Source organism: Caretta caretta, chromosome 5, assembly GCF_965140235.1.
Source record: "Caretta caretta isolate rCarCar2 chromosome 5, rCarCar1.hap1, whole genome shotgun sequence".
Classification (NCBI taxonomy): domain Eukaryota; kingdom Metazoa; phylum Chordata; order Testudines; family Cheloniidae; genus Caretta; species Caretta caretta.
The window spans coordinates 202,987-225,572 of NC_134210.1; the positions used below are offsets into that span (position 1 = coordinate 202,987).

At 47.2% G+C, this 22,586-nt stretch overlaps 1 protein-coding gene across 3 annotated transcripts in view; it reads left to right on the top strand.

Annotated features, from left to right (window-relative positions):
• Window positions 1-22,586, top strand: part of LOC125629277 (myosin-IIIb) — a 168,081-nt gene that overhangs the window by 111,298 nt on the left and 34,197 nt on the right. For 2 of the 3 annotated variants that reach the window (XM_048834643.2, XM_048834642.2), the window contains exons 25-28: window positions 4,397-4,593; window positions 7,674-7,763; window positions 21,025-21,190; window positions 21,863-22,177. In XM_048834643.2, the coding sequence (XP_048690600.2) occupies window positions 4,397-4,593; window positions 7,674-7,763; window positions 21,025-21,190; window positions 21,863-22,177 (768 nt within the window). Of the gene's footprint in view, window positions 1-4,396; window positions 4,594-7,673; window positions 7,764-20,473; window positions 20,620-21,024; window positions 21,191-21,862; window positions 22,178-22,586 lie in introns of those variants that run through there. The other variant, XM_075128285.1, reaches the window with a different exon arrangement.

Below are 22,586 nucleotides of genomic sequence, written 5' to 3' on the forward strand. Positions count from 1 at the left end.
GTTTGACTTGGTATTTCACAACATTTTGATTTAAAAAACTAGAAGGATATAAAATTAACATGGCACACATTAAATAGGTTAAAAACTGGCTAAATGATAGGTCTCAAAATGTAATGGTAAACAGGGAATCATCATCAAGTGGGTGTGTTTCCAGTGGAGTCCCGCAGGGATCAGTCCTTGGCCCTCCGCTATTTAAAACTTTTATCAGTGACCTGGAAAACGACATAAAATCATCACTGATAAAGTTTGGAGATGACCCAAAAATTGGAGGAGTGGTAAATAGCGAGGACGAGTGCTAGTCCTGGTGCAAGTGCTAGAGGAGCCAACTAGGGGGGGCGCTTTTCTTGACCTGCTGCTCACAAACCGGGAAGAATTAGTGGGGGAAGCAAAAGTGGATGGGAACCTGGGAGGCAGTGACCATGAGATGGTTGAGTTCAGGATCCTGACACAGGGAAGAAGGGAAAGCAGCAGGATACGGACCCTGGACTTCAGGAAAGCAGACTTCGACTCCCTCAGGGAACTGATGGGTAGGATCCCCTGGGGGGCTAACATGAAGGGGAAAGGAGTCGAGGAGAGCTGGCTGTATTTCAAGGAATCCCTGTTGAGGTTACAGGGACAAACCATCCCGATGTGTCGAAAGAATAGTAAATATGGCAGGCGACCAGCTTGGCTTAACGGTGAAATCCTAGCGGATCTTAAGCATAAAAAAGAAGCTTACAAGAAGTGGAAGGTTGGACATATGACCAGGGAAGAGTATAAAAATATTGCTCGGGCATGTAGGAATGAAATCAGGAGGGCCAAATCGCACCTGGAGCTGCAGCTAGCGAGAGATGTTAAGAGTAACAAGAAAGGTTTCTTCAGGTATGTTGGCAACAAGAAGAAAGCCAAGGAAAGTGTGGGATGATGAATGAGGGAGGCAACCTAGTTACAGAGGATGTGGAAAAAGCTAATGTACTCAATGCTTTTTTTGCCTCTGTCTTCACTAACAAGGTCAGCTCCCAGACTGCTGCACTGGGCATCACAACATGGGGAATAGATGGCCAGCCCTCTGTGGAGAAAGAGGTGGTTAGGGACTATTTAGAAAAGCTGGACGTGCACAAGTCCATGGGGCCGGACGAGTTGCATCCGAGAGTGCTAAAGGAACTGGCGGCTGTGATTGCAGAGCCATTGGCCATTATCTTTGAAAACTCGTGGCGAATGGGGGAAGTCCCGGATGACTGGAAAAAGGCTAATGTAGTGCCAATCTTTAAAAAAGGGAAGAAGGAGGATCCTGGGAACTACAGGCCAGTCAGCCTCACTTCAGTCCCCGGAAAAATCATGGAGCAGGTCCTCAAAGAATCAATCCTGAAGCACTTAGAGGAGAGGAAAGTGATCAGGAACAGTCAGCATGGATTCACCAAGGGAAGGTCATGCCTGAGTAATCTAATCGCCTTCTATGATGAGATTACTGGTTCTGTGGATGAAGGGAAAGCAGTGGATGTATTGTTTCTTGACATTAGCAAAGCTTTTGACACGGTCTCCCACAGTATTCTTATCAGCAAGTTAAAGAAGTACGGGCTCGATGAATGCACTATAAGGTGGGTAGAAAGTTGGCTAGATTGTCGGGCTCAACGGGTAGTGATCAATGGCTCCGTGTCTAGTTGGCAGCCGGTGTCAAGTGGAGTACCCCAGGGGTCGGTCCTGGGGCCGGTTTTGTTCAATATCTTCATAAATGATCTGGAGGATGGTGTGGATTGCACTCTCAGCAAATTTGCGGATGATACTAAACTGGGAGGAGTGGTAGATACGCTGGAGGGCAGGGATAGGATACAGAGGGACCTAGACAAATTGGAGGATTGGGCCAAAAGAAATCTGATGAGGTTCAATAAGGATAAGTGCAGGGTCCTGCACTTAGGACGGAAGAACCCAATGCACAGCTACAGACTAGGGACCGAATGGCTAGGCAGCAGTTCTGCGGAAAAGGACCTAGGGGTGACAGTGGACGAGAAGCTGGATATGAGTCAGCAGTGTGCCCTTGTTGCCAAGAAGGCCAATGGCATTTTGGGATGTATAAGTAGGGGCACAGCGAGCAGATCGAGGGACGTGATCCTTCCCCTCTATTCGACATTGGTGAGGCCTCATCTGGAGTACTGTGTCCAGTTTTGGGCCCCACACTTCAAGAAGGGTGTGGATAAATTGGAGAGAGTCCAGCGAAGGGCAAGAAAATGATAAGGGGTCTGGAACACATGACTTATGAGGAGAGGCTGAGGGAACTGGGATTGTTTAGTCTGCAGAAGAGAAGAATGAGGGGGGATTTGATAGCTGCTTTCAACTACCTGAGAGGTGGTTCCAGAGAGGATGGTTCTAGACTATTCTCAGTGGTAGAAGAGGACAGAACAAGGAGTAATGGTCTCAAGTTGCAGTGGGGGAGGTTTAGGTTGGATATTAGGAAAAACTTTTTCACTAGGAGGGTGGTGAAACACTGGAATGCGTTGCCTAGGGAGGTGGTGGAATCTCCTTCCTTAGAAGTTTTTAAGGTCAGGCTTGAGAAAGCCCTGACTGGGATGATTTAATTGGGGATTGGTCCTGCTTTTGAGCAGGGGGTTGGACTAGATGACTTCCTGAGGTCCCTTCCAACCCTGATATTCTATGACGACAGGTCACTGATTCAAAGTGTTCTGGATTGCTTGGTAAGCTGGATGCAAGCAAACAATATGTGTTTTAATACAGCTAAATGTAAATGTGTACATCTAGGAACAAAGAATGTAGACCATACTTACAGAATGGCAAGTAGTGACTCTGAAAAAGATTTGGGGTTTGTGGTGGATAATCAGTTGAACATGAACTCCCAGTGGCCAAATGCGCTGATGTAACGCTTGGATGCATAAACAGGGGACTCTCACGTAGGAGCAGAGAGGTTTATCTACCTTTCTATTTGGCACTGGTGCTACTGCTTCTGGGATCCTGTGGCCAGTTCTGGGTGCTCACCATTCAAAAAGGAGATTGATAAAGGGTTCAGAGAAGAGCCATGAGAACAGAAAACTCGCCTTATAGTGATAGGCTCAAGGAGGTCAACCTACTTAACTTAACACAGAGAAGGTGAAGGGTTGACTTGATTAGCCTAGAAGTATCTACACGGGGAACAAATATTTAATAATGGGCTCTTCAGTCTAGCAGACTGATCCAATGGCTGGAAGTTGAAGCTAGACCAGGGGTCAGCAACCTTTGGCATGTGGCCCATCAGAGTAATCCACTGGCGGGCCGCGAGACATTTTGTTTACGTTGACCGTCCACAGGCACGGCCTCCTGCAGCTCCCAGTGGCTACGGTTCGCTGTTCCTGGCCAATGGGAGCTGCAAGAAGCGATGCAGGCCCAGCTGCCACTTCCCACAGCTCCCATTGGCCGGGAACAGCGAACCGCAGCCACTGGGAGCTGCGGGGGTCCGTGCCTATGGACGATCAACATAAACAAAATGTCTTGCGGCCCGCCAGCGGATTACTCTGATGGGCCGCGTGCCAAAGGTTGCTGACCCCTGAGCTAGACAAATTCAGATGGAACTACGGTGCAAATTGTTAACAGTGAGAGTGCTTAACTATTGGAACAATCAGAGGTGAAAGTAAGCCGGTAGAGTGAGGTACGGCGTACCGGCAAGAGCCAGTACGCCATGCCGGACCCGACCGGCTTCCCCAGACTGGCAATTTAAAGGGCACAGGGCTCCCTGCAGTGGCTGGAGCCCCAGGCCCTTTAAATCACCTCCTGAGCCCCGCTGCCGGAGCCCTGGGGTAGCGGCGGCAAGACTCCGGCAGTGATTTAAAGGGCCAGGAGCTCTAGCCACTGTGGGGGGCCCCGGGCCCTTTAAAGTACCACCCGAGCCCTGCTGCCGGAGCCCTGGGGTAGCGGCGGCAGGTCTCTGGCGGTGATTTAAAGGGTCTGGAGCTCCACTGCGGTAGCAGCGGCTGGAGCCCTGGACCCTTTAAATCACCCCGGGGCTCCCAGCTGCCTCTGCAGCTGGTAGCTCTGGGGGTGATTTAAAGGCCTCAGGGCTCCCAGCCGCAGCTGGAGCTCCTGGGCCTTTAAATCTTGATTTTAAAGGGCCCTGGTATTTAAAGGCCCGGCCTCTTCCCATTGAGGCCATGCCCTCTGCTCAGGACTCTGGTGTACCGGTAAGTCCTTTAAGTTACTTTCACCCCTGGGAACAATATACGAAGGATTGTGGTGGATTCATCATCACTGACCATTTTTAAAATCAAAATTGGATGCTTATCTAAAAGTTATGCTCTATTAATTATTTTGGGAAAGGTATGTGGCCTGTGTTATACAGGAGCTCAGACTAGATGATCGCAGTAGTCCCTTCTGGCCTAGGAATCTATCAGTCTCACACCCACCTTCCTTTTTTCTCTCTCTTTCCTGTTTTCAGTCGACTCCCTTTGATAATTTTTTGCGCTCCACGCCCTGCCCTGTGGTGGGGACAGAGGGGCAGACAGGAGAAGAAGAAGAAATGAGGCAAATCAAGAGGGGAGCAACTCTCCGCTGGTTCAGAGAGACACAGGCCAGGAAGGTTATGCAGGATGATGGGGCCTTTCCTGGCTGGCTGCATGGGATGATCAGCAGGAGGTGAGGACCCTAGGGGCGTGCAGTTTACCAAGGGGGTTGAGCTCTGCAGGCAGAGGCTGGCATGTCCTTAGGGAGAGTGTGTATGTGAGTATGGGTTGAGGTCCCTGGAGATAGCATGGACTGTTTTCTCAGGGAGCTGGGAATAGGACACAGGGCCTTTCCGCTCAAGAGCACTGATTCCCATCCAGACCCATCAGGGAGACTGGCTGGTTTATGGAGCTAGGAGTGAGATACGGGGCCTTTTACTTCTAGATCACTAGTTCCAATCCAGGGTGGCAGCAGCTGAAGGTCTTTATCTGATTTTTATCCCAAAGATTGATGGAATGGTAAATGCTGAAGAGGACAGGGCAACCATGTAGATTTGAACTGCTTGGTAAACTGGGCCCATTTAGAATAAAAGTGTTTTAATTAGGGGTGTCAATTAATCGCAGTTAACTCATGCGATTAACTCAAAAAAATTAATTGTGATTGAAAAAATTAATTGCTGTTAATCGCACTGTTCAACAATAGAATAATAATTGAAATTTATTAAATATTTTTGGATGATTTTCTACATTTTTAAATATATCTATTTCAATTACAGCACAGAATACAAAATGTACAGTGCTCACTTTATATTATTTTTATTACAAATATTTGCACTATAAAAATAATATAAGAAATTATATTTTTCAGTTCATTTCATACAAGTACTGTAGTGCAATCTCTTTATCATGGAAGTGCCTCTTTCAAATGTAGGGGTTTTTGTTACATAACTGCACTGAAAAACAAAACAGTGTAAAACTTTAGAGCCTACAAGTCCACTCAGTCCTACTTCTCATTCAGCCAACCGCGAAGAGAAACAAGTTTGTTTACATTTATGGGAGATAATGCTGCCCACTTCCTAATTACAATGTCACCTAAAAGTGAGAACAGGCATTTGCATGGCATGGTTTGTAGCTGGCGTCGCAAGACAGTTACGTTCCAGATGCGCTGAAGATTCATATGCCCCTTCATGCTTCGTCCATCATTCCAGAGGACATGCTTCCATGCTAATGACGCTCATTAAAAAAATAATATGTTCATTAAATTTGAGACTGAATTCCTTGAGGGAGAATTGTATGTCTACTGCTCTGTTTTACCCGCATTCTGTCATGTTATTGTATTCATGTTATACACAGTATTCATGTTATAGCAGTCTCAGATGATGACCCAGCACAGGTTGTTCATTTTAAGAATACTTCCACTGCAAATTTGACACAATGCAAAGAAGATACAAATGTGAAATTTTTAAAGATAGCTACAGTCCTCGACCCAAGATTTAAGAATGTTAAGTGGCTTCCAAAATCTGAGAGGGATGAGTTGTGGAGCATGCTTTGACAAGTCTTAAAAGAGCAACACTCTGATGCAGAAACTACAGAACCCAAACCACCAAAAAGAAAATCAGCCTTCTGGTGGTGGCATCTGACTCAAATGATGAAAATGAACATGCATTGGTCCACACTGCTTTGGATCGTTATCGAGCAGAACCTGTCATCAGCATGGACGCATGTCCTCTGGAATGGTGGTTGAAGCAGCAAGGGACATATGAATCTTTAGCGCATCTGGCATGTAAATATCTTGCGAGGTCAGCTACAACAGTGCCATGCGAACACCTGTTCTCACTTTCAGGTGACATTGTAATTAAGCGACAGCATTATCTTCTGCAAATGTAAACAAACTTGTTTTTCTGAGCGACTGGCTGAACAAGTAGGACTGATGGCACTTGTAGGCTCTAAAGTTTTACATTGTTTTATTTTTGAATGCAGGGTATTTTTTGTACATAATTCTATATTTGTAAGTTCAACTTTCATGATAGAGATTGCACTACAGTACTTGTATTAGGTGAAGTTTAAAAATACTATTTATTTTGTTTGTTACAGTGCAAATGTTAGTAATAAAAAATAAATATAAAATGAGCACTGTACACTTTGAATTCTGTGTTGTAATTGATATAAATATATTTGAAAATGTTGAAAACATCCAAAAATATTTAAATAAATGATATTCTATTATTGTTTAACAGCGTGATTAATCACACGATTAATTGCAATTCATTTTTTTAATTGAACCAACCCTAGTTTTAATATAATTAAATGCAAAGTTATACATCTAGGATCAAGGAATGCAGGCAATACCTGCAGAATGAGGGACTGCGTCCTGGGAAGCAGTGACTCTGTAAAGGATTTAGAGGTCATAGCTGAACATGAACTCTCAATGTGACGCTGTGGCTAAAAGGGATCCTGGAATGTGTAGAGAAGGAGCAGGGAGGTGATTTTAACTCTGTATGTAGAGTTCAATATGGCAATACTGTTGTCACAGATCCATGGGATCTGTGCTACATCCCAGCCTTTAAGCAGTCCCTTTCAGTGTGCCAGACCCCCAAGGAGTCCCGCCCTTCCTTCAGGCTAGGCTCTGCAGCATCACTGCCTCCTAGACTGAGCCTCGGGGCTCTGAGCTCTTGTGTAACGTGGTGAGCTCTGTTCAGCAAACCCAACTGAAACAGAGTCCTGGTAACGACTTGGACACTCTTCTGGGACTAATGCGCACAAGCAAGTGCAGTGACACCCAAGTCTTTTCAAGACAGAGAAGGATGTATTAGTCAACTGGAACACAGCATTGGAAATCCTTTCATTAGCATAGAGAAATAAAGATTAAAACATTGTCCATTATGGTCAATCCAGAACAATCCAGCCATTTCAGGCTCTATCTCTCTGACTCCTTTGTCAGTCCAAGGAGAGAGTAACCAGTTTCCTCCAAAAGCCCACACTTTATTCCCTGGCCATCTTGTCTCAGAGACACTGTGGTTGAGATATCTTTTATTGGACCAACTTCTGTTGGTGAGAGAGACAAGCTTTCAAGCTACACAGAGCTCTTCCTCAGGTCTGGGAATGGTACTTACAGTGTGCCTGAAGTGAAGGGGGCAGGATGAGAGTGAGTGCTGGCTGCACCATAGAGGGAGTGTTACCAGGATGTGAAAAAGGGATGGGGGCTCCTGAACAGGGAAAGCTTGCGGGTTTATTGCTGACTCTCGGATTAAAATCTTTCCTCTCTGCTTTCAGGAAAGCTGAGAACTTGCTGATGGACAAGCCTCTGGGCTGCTTTCTGGTTCGAATCAGTCAGAGCAGGCCAGGCTACACCCTGTCATACAGGTAACGCATCCACTGCTTTTCTTCTACCAGGACTCTTGGTGTTGGGCTGCATGGGGCAATGCCAGCACAGTGCGTCCGCTTTCTCCGTGGACTGAGATAATGAGGCTGGTGCTTAGACACCCCTGACCTGGGTGCCCTAGACACACCCCAGAGGGACAGATGGGGACTCTGAGGCCTCCATAAAGAAGAGAGAGCCTCTGCCTTTTACTGAGGATTAGATTGATTCATGAACTATGTATAGTAGCCACAGGACATGAGCTGGAGGGGATGCTAGGTATGGGCACTGCGTGGGGAGCTGAGATGTTGGGCAGTTGATGTGGATGCTCCATCCATCCCCACATGCAGCTGTATGGGAGGTGGAGGATGGTGATTGTGAGAACTGCTTGAGGAAGTGCCATATTGGGTGGGAAAGGGATGCTGTTTCTGAGTCCTGCACTGGGGGGATCAGGCTGGAGGAGGTGCTGCCTGGAATGGGGACAGACTGGAGGAGGTTGGGATGTGTAGGCTAGGAACGTACTCAGAGGGGAGTGATGAAAAGGGGTCCTTTGCACAGGTACGTGCAAGCGAAAGTTCAGGGTAGTGATGCAGGGGCACAAGCCTGTAAGATAGAATGGGCTACTGAGTAGTCATCGATTCTAAGGCCAGAAGGGACCACTATGATCATCTAGTCTGATCTCCTAACACAGGCCAGCGAACTGCCCCAAAATAAAGCCTGTTTGAACTACAGCATATCTTTTAGAAAAACATCCAATCTTGATTTAAAAATTTTCAGTGATAGAGAATCCACCATGACCCCTGGTAAATTGGTCCAGTGATTAATTACCCTCACTATCAAAAATGTGCACCTTTGTTTCCAGTCTGAAATTGTCTAACTTCAGTTTCTAGCCATTTGATCTTGTACCTTTGTCAGTTAGGCTGAAGAGCCCTGTATTTTCAAATTTCTGTTCCCCATGTAGGTACTTATAAACTGTGATCAAGTCACCATTATCTTTCTCTGTGAGAAACTAAACAGGTTGAGCTCCTAGAGTCTATCACTATAAGGCATGTTTTCCAATCCTTTAATCATCCTCATGGCTTTTCTTTGAACCCTCTCTAATTTATCAATATCTTTCTTGAAATGAGGACATCAGAAATGGACACAGTATTTCCGTAGGGATACCACCAATGCCAAATATAGAGGTAATAAAACCTCTCTACTCCTGCTTGAAATTCCCCTGTTAATGCATCCAAGGGTCATGTTAACTCTTTTGTCCATAGCATCGCACAGGAAGCTCTTGTTCAGCTGATTATCCCCCACAATCCCCAAATCTTTTTCAGAGTCACTGCTTCCCAGGAGAGTCCCACATCTTGTATATGTGGCTTATGTTCTTTGTTCCTAGTGTATACATTTATATTTGGCCATATTGAAACACACATTGCTTGCATCCAGCTTACCAACCTATTCAGTATCGGTGACCAGCCCTTTTTATTATTTATATTTCCCCAAATTTTTGTGCCACCTGCAAACTTTATAAGTGATAATTTTGTTCCAGGTCATTGATACAAATGTTAAATGGTGTAGGGCCAAGAACCGTGTCAAGCTATCTCAATTGGCTCATGACCGCGCATGCCTGGCTCAGGGCAGACTGTCAAGAAGCAGGGCACAAACCCTAAATTGGTTGTATGTTCCATAATTAGATTTCACCAACCAAGTAACAAGAGTGAACTCCACAAGCTCTATAGCAGCCTTATCCTGGAGTCACAGACGGTCGCATTGGGCACTCCAGTCTATCTTGCCACCCAGGCAAGCTTGTCTTTGTGACAGATGGTCCCTTACACCAGAAATCACAACACTATTCAGATTACTCACAGTCCCAAAGGACCAGTCACTAACCCCAGGTCAATTGCACTGCAGGTTGCTCACCAAAGACCATGCTTGTAGCCAATTCTGTAATAAACAAACTAAAAATGTATTACCTAAGAATAGAAATGAGTTATTTACAAGGTTAAATAAAGCAGGTAACATACACACACAAGTGAGTTACAGTCTTAGATTTCAAAAGACAATGGAAACTTCTATAATAAGCAAACTCTGTATGTCCTTTAGGGCTAACTCATGCAAAACAGATGGAGGTCTTTTGCTTATGCTTAATGATTTTTGGACCTACAAGTACAGTAACTCCTTGCTTAACATTTTGCAGTTATGTTCCTGAAAAATGCTTCTTTAAGCGAAATGATGTTAAGCGAATCCAATTTCCCCATAAGAATCAATGTAAATTGGGGTGTGGGGAGGGTTAGGTTCCAGGGAAAAAAATTTCACTATACAAAAGATTTATTTATTTATACACACACACACACACACACACAAACACACAGAGAGAGTATAAGTTTTAAAGAAACAAGTTAATACTGTACACAGCAATGATGATTGTGAAGCTTGGTTGAGGTGGTGGAGTCAGCGGGTAGAAGAGGGTGGGACATTTCTCAGGGAATGCCTTGCTGCTAAATGATGAACTAGCACTCAGCTGAGCCCTCAAGAGTTAACACATAGTTGTTAATGTAGCCTCACGCTCTACAAGGCAGGACGAATGGAGGGAGGAGACACAATAGACACATAGCAGTGGCTGAAAACATTCCGTACGGAAACTGAACATGATGATGAACCCACGCTATCCCACTGGAGCACAACACTCCCTCCACTTTCCAAAGTGCCGGGGGGTGCATGTGTGTGTGAGACAGAGACGTGCAGTGTGTGTATGAGAGAGAGACAGAGACCTACACCGTGTGTGTGAGAGAGATGCGCATTGCCCCTTCAAGTACACTGACCCCACTCTAAGTACACTGCCTTTTTAAGTAGATTAGCAAATTGAGACAGCAGTTGCTGCCAGCAAGCTTCCTCCATCCTGAGCCCTGTCGTGTCCCTCCCCACCCACCGCCCCCCACTCTGTGGAGATGGGGTACAAGAGCAGGGGGGCAGGAGTGGGGGGAGGGAGACACCCTGACAGTAGCACCCCTCTTTGCCCCCCACCTCCTGCACAGTAAGCAGGAGCCTCCCGGGAGCAGCTCCAAGGCAGAGGGTAGGAGCAGCACATAGCAGTAGGGGGAGGGACACCTGAACTGCCTGGCAATTGGTAGCCTGCTGGGCGGCTGCCGCACAGGGAACTTAGGGGAGCGGGGAGCTGATGGGGGCTGCCAGTCCACCCTGGTTCCAAGCCCTCACCAGCTCGCTCCAAGGGGCTGCTCTTCCTGCAAGCAGTGGACAAAGCAGGCGGCTGCCAAACAACATTCTAAGGGAGCATTGCGCAACTTTAAATGAGCATGTTCTCTAATAGATCAGCAACGTAACAACGAAACATTAACCGGGACGACGTTAAGTGAGGAGTTACTCTATGTCTACACTGCAATTAGACACTGTCACTGGCCTGTGCCAGTGGACTAGGGTTTGCAGGGCTCAGGCTAAGGGTCTGTTTAATTGCGGTGTAGATGTTCGGGCTTGGGCTACAGCTCAACCTCTGGGGCTCTCAAGGTCCTTCAGCCTGACCCCAGCCTGAGCCCAGATGTCTACACCACAATTAAACAGACCCTTAGCCTGAGCCCAAGTCAGTGGGCATGGGCCAACCGTGGGTTTTAATTGCAGTGTAGACATACCCTGAGAGTCCAAGCAACAAAAAGAACCTAGCTGCTTCTTCGAGTGCTTGTTCATGTCAATTCCAATCGGGTGTGTGCGTGCTGCGTGCATGCCAGCCGGAAGATTTTTCCCTTAGCAGCGTCCATAGGGTTGGCCTGGACGCCCCCTTGAGTTGTTCCTTCATGGCGCCCAATATAGGGCCCTGCCGACCCGCCACCCCCTTGGTTCCTTCTTACCGCTGATGATGGCTAGCTGGAACAAACTGTTGCTCTTGCTTTGCAAGTGTGAGTTAGTCAGTTAGTTAATAGTTGATAGTTCTAGTAGCTCTTAAGTTTTCTTTTGGGGATCCCCCCCAACAACGCTTCCCCAGCTCCTGGGTATGCCCCAGTCCCCAGGGTTCAAGCTCTGCTGGCAATGCCCCAACTTATACATCCCAAAATGCCATTAGCCTTTGGGAAGTATGGGCTGGATGAATGGACTATAAGGTGGATAGAAAGCTGGCTAGATTGTCGGGCTCAACGGGTAGTGATCAATGGTTCCATGTCTAGTTGGCAGCCAGTATCAAGTGGAGTCCCGAAGGGTCAGTCCTGGGGCCAGTTTTGTTCAACATCTTTATAAATGATCTAGATGATGGGATTAATTGCACTCTCAGCAAGTTCGCAGATGACACAAAGCTTGGGGGGAGAGGTAGATACACTGGAGGGTAGGGATAGGATACAGAAGGACCTAGACAAATTGGAGGATTGGGCCAAAAGAAATCTGATGAGGTTCAATAAGGATAAGTGCAGGGTCCTGCACTTAGGACAGAAGAACCCAATGCACAGCTACAGACTAGGGACCGAATGGCTAGGCAGCAGTTCTGCAGAAAAGGACCTAGGGGTGACAGTGGACGAGAAGCTGGATATGAGTCAACAGTGTGCCCTTGTTGCCAAGAAGGCCAATGGCATTTTGGGATGCATAAGTAGGGGCATAGCGAGCAGATCGAGGGACGTGATCGTTCCCCTCTATTCGACATTGGTGAGGCCTCATCTGGAGTACTGTGTCCAGTTTTGGGCCCCACACTTCAAGAAGGATGTGGATAAATTGGAGAGAGTCCAGCGAAGGGCAACAAAAATGATTAGGGGTCTGGAACACATGAGTTATGAGGAGAGGCTGAGGGAGCTGGGATTGTTTAGCCTGCAGAAGAGAAGAATGAGGGGGGATTTGATAGCTGCTTTCAACTACCTGAAAGGGGGTTCCAAAGAGGATGGCTCTAGACTGTTCTCAATGGTATCAGATGACAGAACGAGGAGTAATGGTCTCAAGCTGCAGTGGGGGAGGTTTAGATTGGATATTAGGAAAAACTTTTTCACTAAGAGGGTGGTGAAACACTGGAATGCGTTACCTAGGGAGGTGGTAGAATCTCCTTCCTTAGAGGTTTTTAAGGTCAGGCTTGACAAAGCCCTGGCTGGGATGATTTAACTGGGAATTGGTCCTGCTTCGAGCAGGGGGTTGGACTAGATGACCTTCTGGGGTCCCTTCCAACCCTTATATTCTATGATTCTATGATTCTAACACATCCACCTCATCCACAGAACCAGTTATCTCATCATAGAAGGCAATTAGATTAGTCAGGCACTACATTAGCCTTTTTCCAGTCATCTGGGACCGCCCCCGATGGCCATGAGTTTTCAAAGATAACGGCCAATGGCTCTGCAATCACATCTGCCAACTCCTTTAGCACTCTCGGATGGAGCGCATCCGGCCCCATGGACTTGTGCTTGTCCAGCTTTCCTAAATAGTCCCAAACCACTTCTTTCTTCACAGAGGGGTGGTCACTTCCTCCCCAAGCTGTGCTGCCCAGTGCAGTAGTCTGGGAACTGACGTTGTTCGTGAAGACACAAGCAAAAAAAGCATTGAGTACATTAGCTTTTTCCACATCCTCTGTCACTAAGTTGCCTCCCTCATTCAGTAAGGGGCCCACACTTTCCTTGACTTTCTTCTTGTTGCTAACATACCTGAAGAAACCCTTCTTGTTACTCTTAACATCTCTTGCTAGCTGCAACTCCAGGTGTGATTTGGCCTTCCTGATTTCACTCCTGCATACCCGAGCAATATTTTTATACTCTTCCCTGGTCAATTGCAGAGCCATTGGCCATTATCTTTGAAAACTCATGGCGAACGGGGGAAGTCCCGGATGACTGGAAAAAGGCTAATGTAGTGCCAATCTTTAAAAAAGGGAAGAAGGAGGATCCTGGGAACTACAGGCCAGTCAGCCTCACCTCACTCCCCGGAAAAATCATGGAGCAGGTCTTCAAGGAATCAATCCTGAAGCACTTACATGAGAGGAAAGTGATCAGGAACAGTCAGCATGGATTCACCAAGGGAAGGTCATGCCTGACTAATCTAATCGCCTTCTATGATGAGATTACTGGTTCTGTGGATGAAGGGAAAGCAGTGGATGTATTGTTTCTTGACTTTAGCAAAGCTTTTGACACGGTCTCCCACAGTATTCTTGTCAGCAAGTTAAAGAAGTATGGGCTGGATGAATGCACTATAAGGTGGGTAGAAAGTTGGCTAGATTGTCGGGCTCAACGGGTAGTGATCAATGGCTCCATGTCTAGTTGGCAGCCGGTGTCAAGTGGAGTGCCCCAGGGGTCGGTCCTGGGGCCGGTTTTGTTCAATATCTTCATAAATGATCTGGAGAATGGTGTGGATTGCACTCTCAGCAAATTTGCGGATGATACTAAACTAGGAGGAGTGGTAGATACGCTGGAGGGCAGGGATAGGATACAGAGGGACCTAGACAAATTGGAGGATTGGGCCAAAAGAAATCTGATGAGGTTCAATAAGGATAAGTGCAGGGTCCTGCACTTGGGACGGAAGAACCCAATGCTCCGCTACAGACTAGGGACCGAATGGCTAGGCAGCAGTTCTGCGGAAAAGGACCTAGGGGTGACAGTGGATGAGAAGCTGGATATGAGTCAACAGTGTTCCCTTGTTGCCAAGAAGGCCAATGGCATTTTGGGATGTATAAGTAGGGGCATAGCGAGCAGATCGAGGGACGTGATCGTCCCCCTCTATTTGACATTGGTGAGGCCTCATCTGGAGTACAGTGTCCAGTTTTGTGCCCCACGCTACAAGAAGGGTGTAGATAAATTGGAGAGAGTCCAGCAAAGGGCAACAAAAATTATTAGGGTTCTGGAACACATGACTTATGAGGAGAGGCTGAGGGAACTGGGATTGTTTAGTCTGCAGAAGAGAAGAATGAGGGGGGATTTGATAGCTGCTTTCAACTACCTGAGAGGTGGTTCCAGAGAGGATGGTTCTAGACTATTCTCAGTGGTAGAAGAGGACAGGACAAGGAGTAATGGTCTCAAGTTGCAGTGGGGGAGGTTTAGGTTGGATATTAGGAAACACTATTTCACTAGGAGGGTGTTGAAACACTGGAATGCGTTACCTAGGGAGGTGGTAGAATTTCCTTCCTTAGAAGTTTTTAAGGTCAGGCTTGACAAAGCCCTGGCTGGGATGATTTAATTGGAGAATGGTCCTGCTTTGAGCAGGGGGTTGGACTAGATTACCTCCTGAGGTCCCTTCCAGCCCTGATATTCTATGATTCTATGATTTGTCCAATCTTCTACTTCTTGTAAGCTTCTTTTTTGTGTTTAAGATCAGCAAGGATTTCACTGTTAAACCAAGCTGGTCGCCTGCCATATTTACTATTCTTTCTACACATCGGGATGCTTTGTCCCTGTAACCTCAATAAGGATTCTTTAAAATACAGCCAGCTCTCCTCGACTCCTTTCCCCCTCATGTTATTCTCCCAGGGGATCCTGCCCATCAGTTCCCTGAGGGAGTCAGTCTGCTCTTCTGAAGTCCAGGGTCCGTATTCTGCTGCTTTCCTTTCTTCCTTGTGTCAGGATCCTGAACTCGACCATCTCATGGTCACTGCCACCCAGGTTCCCATCCACTTTTGCTTCCCCTATTAATTCTTCCCGGTTTGTGAGCAGCAGGTCAAGAAGAGCTCTGCCCCTAGTTGGTTCCTCCAGCACTTGCACCAGGAAATTGTCCCCTACACTTTCCAAAAACCTCCTGGATTGTCTGTGCACCGCTGTATTGCTCTCCCAGCAGATATCAGGATGATTGAAGTTGCCCATGAGAACCAGGGCGTGCGATCTCGTAGCTTCTGCAAGTTGCCGGAAGAAAGCCTCGTCCACCTCATCCCCCTGGTCCGGTGGTCTATAGCAGACTCCCACCACGACATCACCCTTGTTCCTCATGCTTTTAAACTTAATCCAGAGGCTCTCAGGTTTTTCTGCAGTTTCATACGTGAACTCTGAGCAGTCATACTGCTCCATTACATACAGTGCAACTCCCCCACCTTTTCTGGCCTCCCTGTCCTTCCTGAGCAGTTTATACCCATCCATGACAGTACTCCAGTCATGCGAGTTATCCCACCAAGTCTCTGTTATTCCAATCACATCATAATTCCCTCACTTTGCCATGACCTCCAGTTCTCCCTGCTTGTTTCCCAGGCTTTGTGCATTTGTATATAGGCACTTGAGATAACCCGCTGATCGCCCCTCATTCTCAGTATGAGGCAGGAGCCCTCCCCTCTCACATGCTCCTGCTCGTGCTTCCTCCCGGTATCCCGCTTCCCCACCTACCTCAGGGCTTTGGTCTCCTTCCCCCGGTGAACCTAGTTTAAAGCCCTCCTCACTAGGTTAGCCAGCCTGCTCGCGAAGATGCTCTTCCCTCTCTTCGTTAGGTGGAGCCCGTCTCTGCCTAGTACTCCTCCTTCTTGGAACACCATCCCATGGTCGAAGAATCCAAAGCCTTCTCTCCGACACCACCTGCGTAGCCATTCGTTGACTTCCACGATTCGATGATCCCTACTCCGGCCTTTTCCTTCCACGGGGAGGATGGACGAGAACACCACTTGTGCCTCATACTCCTTTATCCTCCTTCCCAGAGCCACGTAGTCCGCAGTGATCCGCTCAAGGTCATTCTTAGCAGTATCATTGGTGCCCACGTGGAAAAGCAGGAAGGGGTAGCGATCCGAGGGCTTGATGAGTCTCTGCAGTCTCTCCGTCACATCGTGAATCCTAGCTCCTGGCAAGCAGCAGACTTCTCGGTTTTCCCAGTCGGGGCGGCAGATAGATGACTCAGTCCCCCTGAGGAGAGAGAGTCCCCGACCACCACCACCCGCCTCCTTCTCTTGGGAGCGGTGGTCCTGGAACCCCCATCCCTAGGACAGTGCATCTCATGCCTTCCAATCGGCGGCGTCTCCTTCTGTTCCCTTCCCTCAGACATATCATCTAGTCCACTCTCCGCATTAGTACCTGTGGAGAGAACATGAAAACGGTTGCTTACCTGTATCTGCGTTGCTGGTACATGGATGCTCCCCTTTTTTCTTCTGGAGGTCACATGCTGCCAAATTTCTTCACCGGCCTTCTGTTCCTGCTGTGCAGCCTGCTCTGAATCTTCAGAACATTGTGTCCGTAGAAGCATATCCTGACGTCTGTCCAGGAAATCTTCAGTTTCCCTTATGCAATGCAGAGTCGATACTTGTTTCTCCAGACCTTGAACCTTCTCTTCCAATATGGAGACCAGCTTGCACTTTGTACAGACAAAGTCGTTTCTGTCCTGTGGAAGAAAGACAAACATGGCACATCCAGTGCAGGTCACAGCAGCTGAACGCTTCCCATCCATATTACCTTCCTTCTCCAGGCTTCCTCAGGAGTTGTAGTAACTACTCAGAGAAGCTGGCAGGATGTAAACCTCAGTGGGCTCTCCCCAGGCGAACTCCCAGGCAAACTCCCTGTTAGCCTCTCTGCTGTTCGCTGCTCAGCTGGTTCACAGCTGACTGGCTTTTTATAGCAGTCAGGCCCACTCAAGGCTCACCTGGAACAAAGCACTCCCAATTCACACTTTTCAAACAATCAATCAAGCACACGGTCAAACTTCATCACGGTCCAATGAATGCATCCGATGAAGTGAGCTGTAGCTCACGAAAGCTTATGCTCAAATAAATTTGTTAGTCTCTAAGGTGCCACAAGTCCTCCTTTTCTTTCTGTAGATGTAATATACTTAGACTTTTGTAAGGGTTTAACTTTGTACAGCATGATTATACCATACAATATCAATAGAGCACACACAAAATGAATTAAGAACGGCTAACTGATAGGTCTCAAAAAGTAGTTGTCAGTGCAAAATCATCCTCATATGGAGGGTGGGGGAAGTTTCTAATGGGGTTCCACAGGGATCAATTTCAGGCCTGACACTGTTCAATATTTTTATTCATGATCTCCGTGTAAATATTAACCCATGACTGATAGAACTGTGGATGACACACACATTGGCAGAGTGATAAATGGTAGTGACAGCAGTCTTGCAGAGTGACTTGGATCAGTTGGTAAGCTTGGCCCATTCAAACAAAATGTGTTCTAATGCAGCCAAATCCAAGGACCATACCTACAGAGTGGGGGATTGTGCCCTGGAAAGCGCTGACACTGAAGGATCTAGGGATCATAGTGAACAAGCAATGTGAGCTCCCAGTATGATGCTGTGGCCCAAAGGGCTAATGCCATTCTTGGGTGTATAAATAGGGGAGTAGTGAGTAGGAGTTGGGAGGTGATTTTACCTCTGTAGACAGCATTGCTGGGACTGATACTGGATACTGTGTCCAGTTCTGATGTACCGACTTAAAAAAGGAAGCTGACAAATTGGAAGGGGCACTGAAAAGAGCTACAAGAATGATTCAAGGTCTGGAAAACCTGCCCTCACTGAGAGACTAACGCAGCACAATCTATTTAGCTTAACCAAGAGAAGGCTATGAGGTGACTTGATCACAGTCTACAATTACCTAAATGGAGAAGTTTCAGAGGAACAGCCGTGTTAGTCTGTATTCGCAAAAAGAAAAGGAGTACTTGTGGCACCTTAGAGACTAACCAATTTATTTGAGCATGAGCTTTCGTGAGCTACAGCTCACTTCATCAGATGTTTACCGTGGAAACTGCAGCAGACTTTATATACACACAGAGAATATGAAACAATACCTCCTCCCACCCCACTGTCCTGCTGGTAATAGCTTATCTAAAGTGATCAACAGGTGGGCCATTTCCACCTGTTGATCACTTTAGATAAGCTATTACCAGCAGGACAGTGGGGTGGGAGGAGGTATTGTTTCATATTCTCTGTGTGTATATAAAGTCTGCTGCAGTTTCCACGGTAAACATCTGATGAAGTGAGCTGTAGCTCACGAAAGCTCATGCTCAAATAAATTGGTTAGTCTCTAAGGTGCCACAAGTACTCCTTTTCTTTTTTCTAAATGGAGAAGAGATCCTGATAATAGAGGGTGTCAAGCCGTCTAGAATAGCTCAGGAGTGTAAGTGCCAATGTTACCAACCAAGTAACAAGTTTGAACTCCTAAAGCACTAAACAGCCGTAACATGGAGTTACAGACAGTCCCCTTGGGCACTCCAGTCTCTTGCCACCCAGCAAGCTGGACTTAATGGTAGATGGTCCCTTACACCAAAACTCTCAACAATATTCAAGTTGCTCGCAGTCCCAAAGGACCAGTCACTTACGCCAGGTCAATTGTATCTCAGATCTCTTACCAAAGACAACACTTGTAGCCAAGTTTGTAATTAACTAAAGATTCATTAACTAGGAAAAAGAAATGAGAATTATTTACAAGGTTAAAGCAGGTAAACATACACATACTTTTTGAAATGTAGCACTGTCACTCATTTGTAATAGAGACACCTGTAATACACAAGCTCTATGTGTCCGTTATGGCTAACCCAAGCGAAGCAGCCGGCAGATCCCTTGCTTACGCTTACAAATATTGCTCTCTCCAAATGCCAAGCAGCACAGTGATGCAGTTCCTTCTTCACAGGCATTTTTATTCCTTCCCCCAGAGTTCAAGCTAATGGGATGAGATGATGCAGGTCCCCTCTTCGTGGGCGGGGGGGGCAGAGCAACCAACAGAGTCTTTGTCCTTTGATGTTTTACAATGCCTCATTTGGTTTCAGTGGGCCTTCTTGTGTGTAGGACCAACAGTTTACACTAATTAATGCTTCTTTTCTGTTTGGTGAGTCACATAATTACAGAGGTTTACAATGCAAACACTTAGTATAGCTTCATACCATGGGCTAAAGATGTTATAAGTGAGATCAATACATGCAGCATCCTACAAGTATTTCATCAAGTCTAAGCACTAAACGTATTTTTAGCAACTTAACATCCGTTTTAACAATGCTAACACACAGGTCAGCCAGACCGGTTTCTAGCTATGCTTTTGTCAGTGTTCAGTGAGGCCTAGGGGCCTTGGCATGAGCTGGCATCGGGTCTGCCAGCGGCACAGTGGGTTTTTCTATCTAGCAGACAAAGGGATAACATGATCCAATGCCTGGAAGCTAGATTCAGACTGGAAATAAGGTGCAGTTGTTTACCAGTGAAGATGATTAACTATTGTAACAACTTACCTAAGGATATGGCAGATCCTCCATCAGTTGGAATCTTTAAATTAAGAGGTTTCAGAGTAACAGCCGTGTTAGTCTGTATTCACAAAAAGAAAAGGAGTACTTGTGGCACCTTAGAGACTAACCAATTTATTTGAGCATAAGCTTTCGTGAGCTACAGCTCACTTCATCGGATGAATGAAGCTCACGAAAGCTTATGCTCAAATAAATTGGTTAGTCTCTAAGGTGCCACAAGTACTCCTTTTCTTTTTTTAAATTAAGACCCTCTCTCTTTTTAAAAGATTGTGCTGTCGCTCACCCAGAAGCTCTTTGCTGGATAGATGAATCACTGGGTGAGGCTCTTGGGCCTGTGTTATACAAGAGGTTAGACTAGATGATTATAACATAGTTCCATCTGCTCCCTTTGTTCCTGTTCTCATGCAGCGAAGCATCTTTGGTGGAAATCCCATGCCCAGGCTGACTTCATCAATTACAAATTCATTCTTTCCTCTTTCAGTTCCGCCATCTTCCTAGCTAAACAATTCTACGTTTCCAATTTAATTGAGTCCCATGCCCAAAATTCCAGCCATCTTTCCACCACTTTTAACTCATTCCTCAAACCCTCCCGTACTTGTGCCTCTGCTTCTCTCTCTGTTCAGGTTCTTGCCAATTTCTTCCAAAAGAAAACTGACCGAATACCACATGACTTTCTCTCTTACCTTGGCTCTCCTTTCTACACCTCTTTCTTCTTCCAAGTCTCAGATTTCCCTAGCTTACAGGTATGGTCTGAGACCTGTCAGTTAGCCAGTTTTTAATACATTTTGTGTGCCCTGTTGATTTTGTACCATTCTGTTTTTTTAAACAAAATGTTGTGTTACCATATCTCATGCTGGGAGTGCTACAGGGTTTCAGAGCTGTGGACTGTGAGTTGGGAGACCCGTATTCTGTTCCTGGCTCTGTCACCTCCCTGGTGTGACCTTGGGGAAGTCACTTTCCTTCTCTGTGCCACTGTTTCCCCTCCCTGCACTGGTTTATTTAGTATAAATCCAGGGCAGGGACCATCTCTCTCTAGTGTCTAAGCAGCACCCAGAGCTGTAGGGCCTTGATCTCAGCTGGGGCTTCTAGGCACATCTCTAATGCAGATGCTGCTGCTAAGAAAGGCCTAGAGAGGCTCTGGGCCCCAGAGCAGTGAGTCTGTCTGGTTCTGTAGGGGTGAGAGCCGCTGCAGGCATTACATGATTGAGATGCAGCCCAATGCACGCTATGTGATCCTGGGGGAGGACCGAGCTCACACCTCGCTCACCGCGCTGGTCCAATACCATCGAACTGTGGGAATCCAGCCCTTCATGGAGACGTTGACTGTGCCCTGTGAGCAGGTGGGTGTTGGGGACTCCAGTTGTGCCTTATGGGCAAAGGGTGGGTGCGGGGGCTCAGACTATTCCCTCTGAGCTAATGGAATTGTCCCGACGGTAATATTGCTTTGTGTTCCCATAGGAAATGTCCAGTACTTTACCAACTGGTCAGGCAGCCCAGACCCCTCCTACCTTTATTCACTCGGAAGCTCTAGCAGATAGGCCAGTGGTTCTCGATCCACGGCCCAGTCAGCACACAGCTGCGGCCCATGTGACATCCTCAAGGCCATATGGGTAGTAGATATATTGTGTGGCTGCGGCCCACACAATACACAGAAAGCTCCATATGCAGCCCACAATGGTAAATAGGTTGAGAACCAGCAACACAGGTTACTATTTTGGTGGGGGAGAGGAATGCTCCCATTGCATCCCTGGCCATCCCAGGGCAGCTCTACGAGCCAGGCATTATGTCCCTGCCCCCCAGTTACCATCCTGGGGAGTGCCTCTCACAGCTGCATTGCATCCCAAGCCCCTCATTGATGTTCTGGAGGCAGGGACACTCCCATAGCTGGGCACTCCTGGAGGTGTCCTGGGGACTCCTGCATCTGGGCATTTTACTTCTGGCTGCTGACTTGGAGACTCCTGCAGCTAACTGTGGATCTCTGTCTCTTCTGAATTCTGCCCTTTTTCCTTCAGAGAGGTGATGGGGACTCTGATTATGAGGAGCTGAAATTCCACACCCTGGCCCCATGGCCAGCAGATGGGGAGAAACAGCCTCAAAGGGAACAGGCTGGGCTTAATGGGGCACCTGTTGTCAGCCACATCCAGCATGCAGGAGCAACTGCTGTTCTCAAGCACATGCTGTTCAGGAAATCAAAGAAATGCCAAGAGCAGCAGCTGAGCCCAGACGAGGAGGGGGCGGAGCCAAGCCCATGTGAGGCTGGGGTGGCCAGACGGGCCATTCCTCGCCTCTACCCCTCCATACGGTTGGCAATGTGGGAAATCCAGCAGGTAAGAAGGCTGGCGGGTTCTGTCCATCCACCCTGTATCTGTTGGCCACCGAAGCAAACCCTGTCGGTCCAGAGTGTCTGTAGGTGAGTTAGAAGCTCTTTGCCTGGGGACCAAGTGGGGAAGAGGGCTCCCTACAAGTAGAAGGCAGTGTTCTCCTCCCTGTTGCAGGATTTCCAGGCTTCTCATTTTCCATGCCCTGTGGTTATGTGGTCTCTGGATCAAGGATGTATTCACTGGGAACTACAAGGTTTCAGGCTTCCTCACTCCTGGAGAGCAGATGGTGTGAGCGCCTCTGGGCATGAACAGCACAGGGCTCTGCAGGGCTTTGGTGGGGAGGTCCCCAGTGTGGGATGGCAGAGGGGGTTGTGTGTGTGTGTGTGTGTGTGATGAGGGGGGCTGACATTATGCC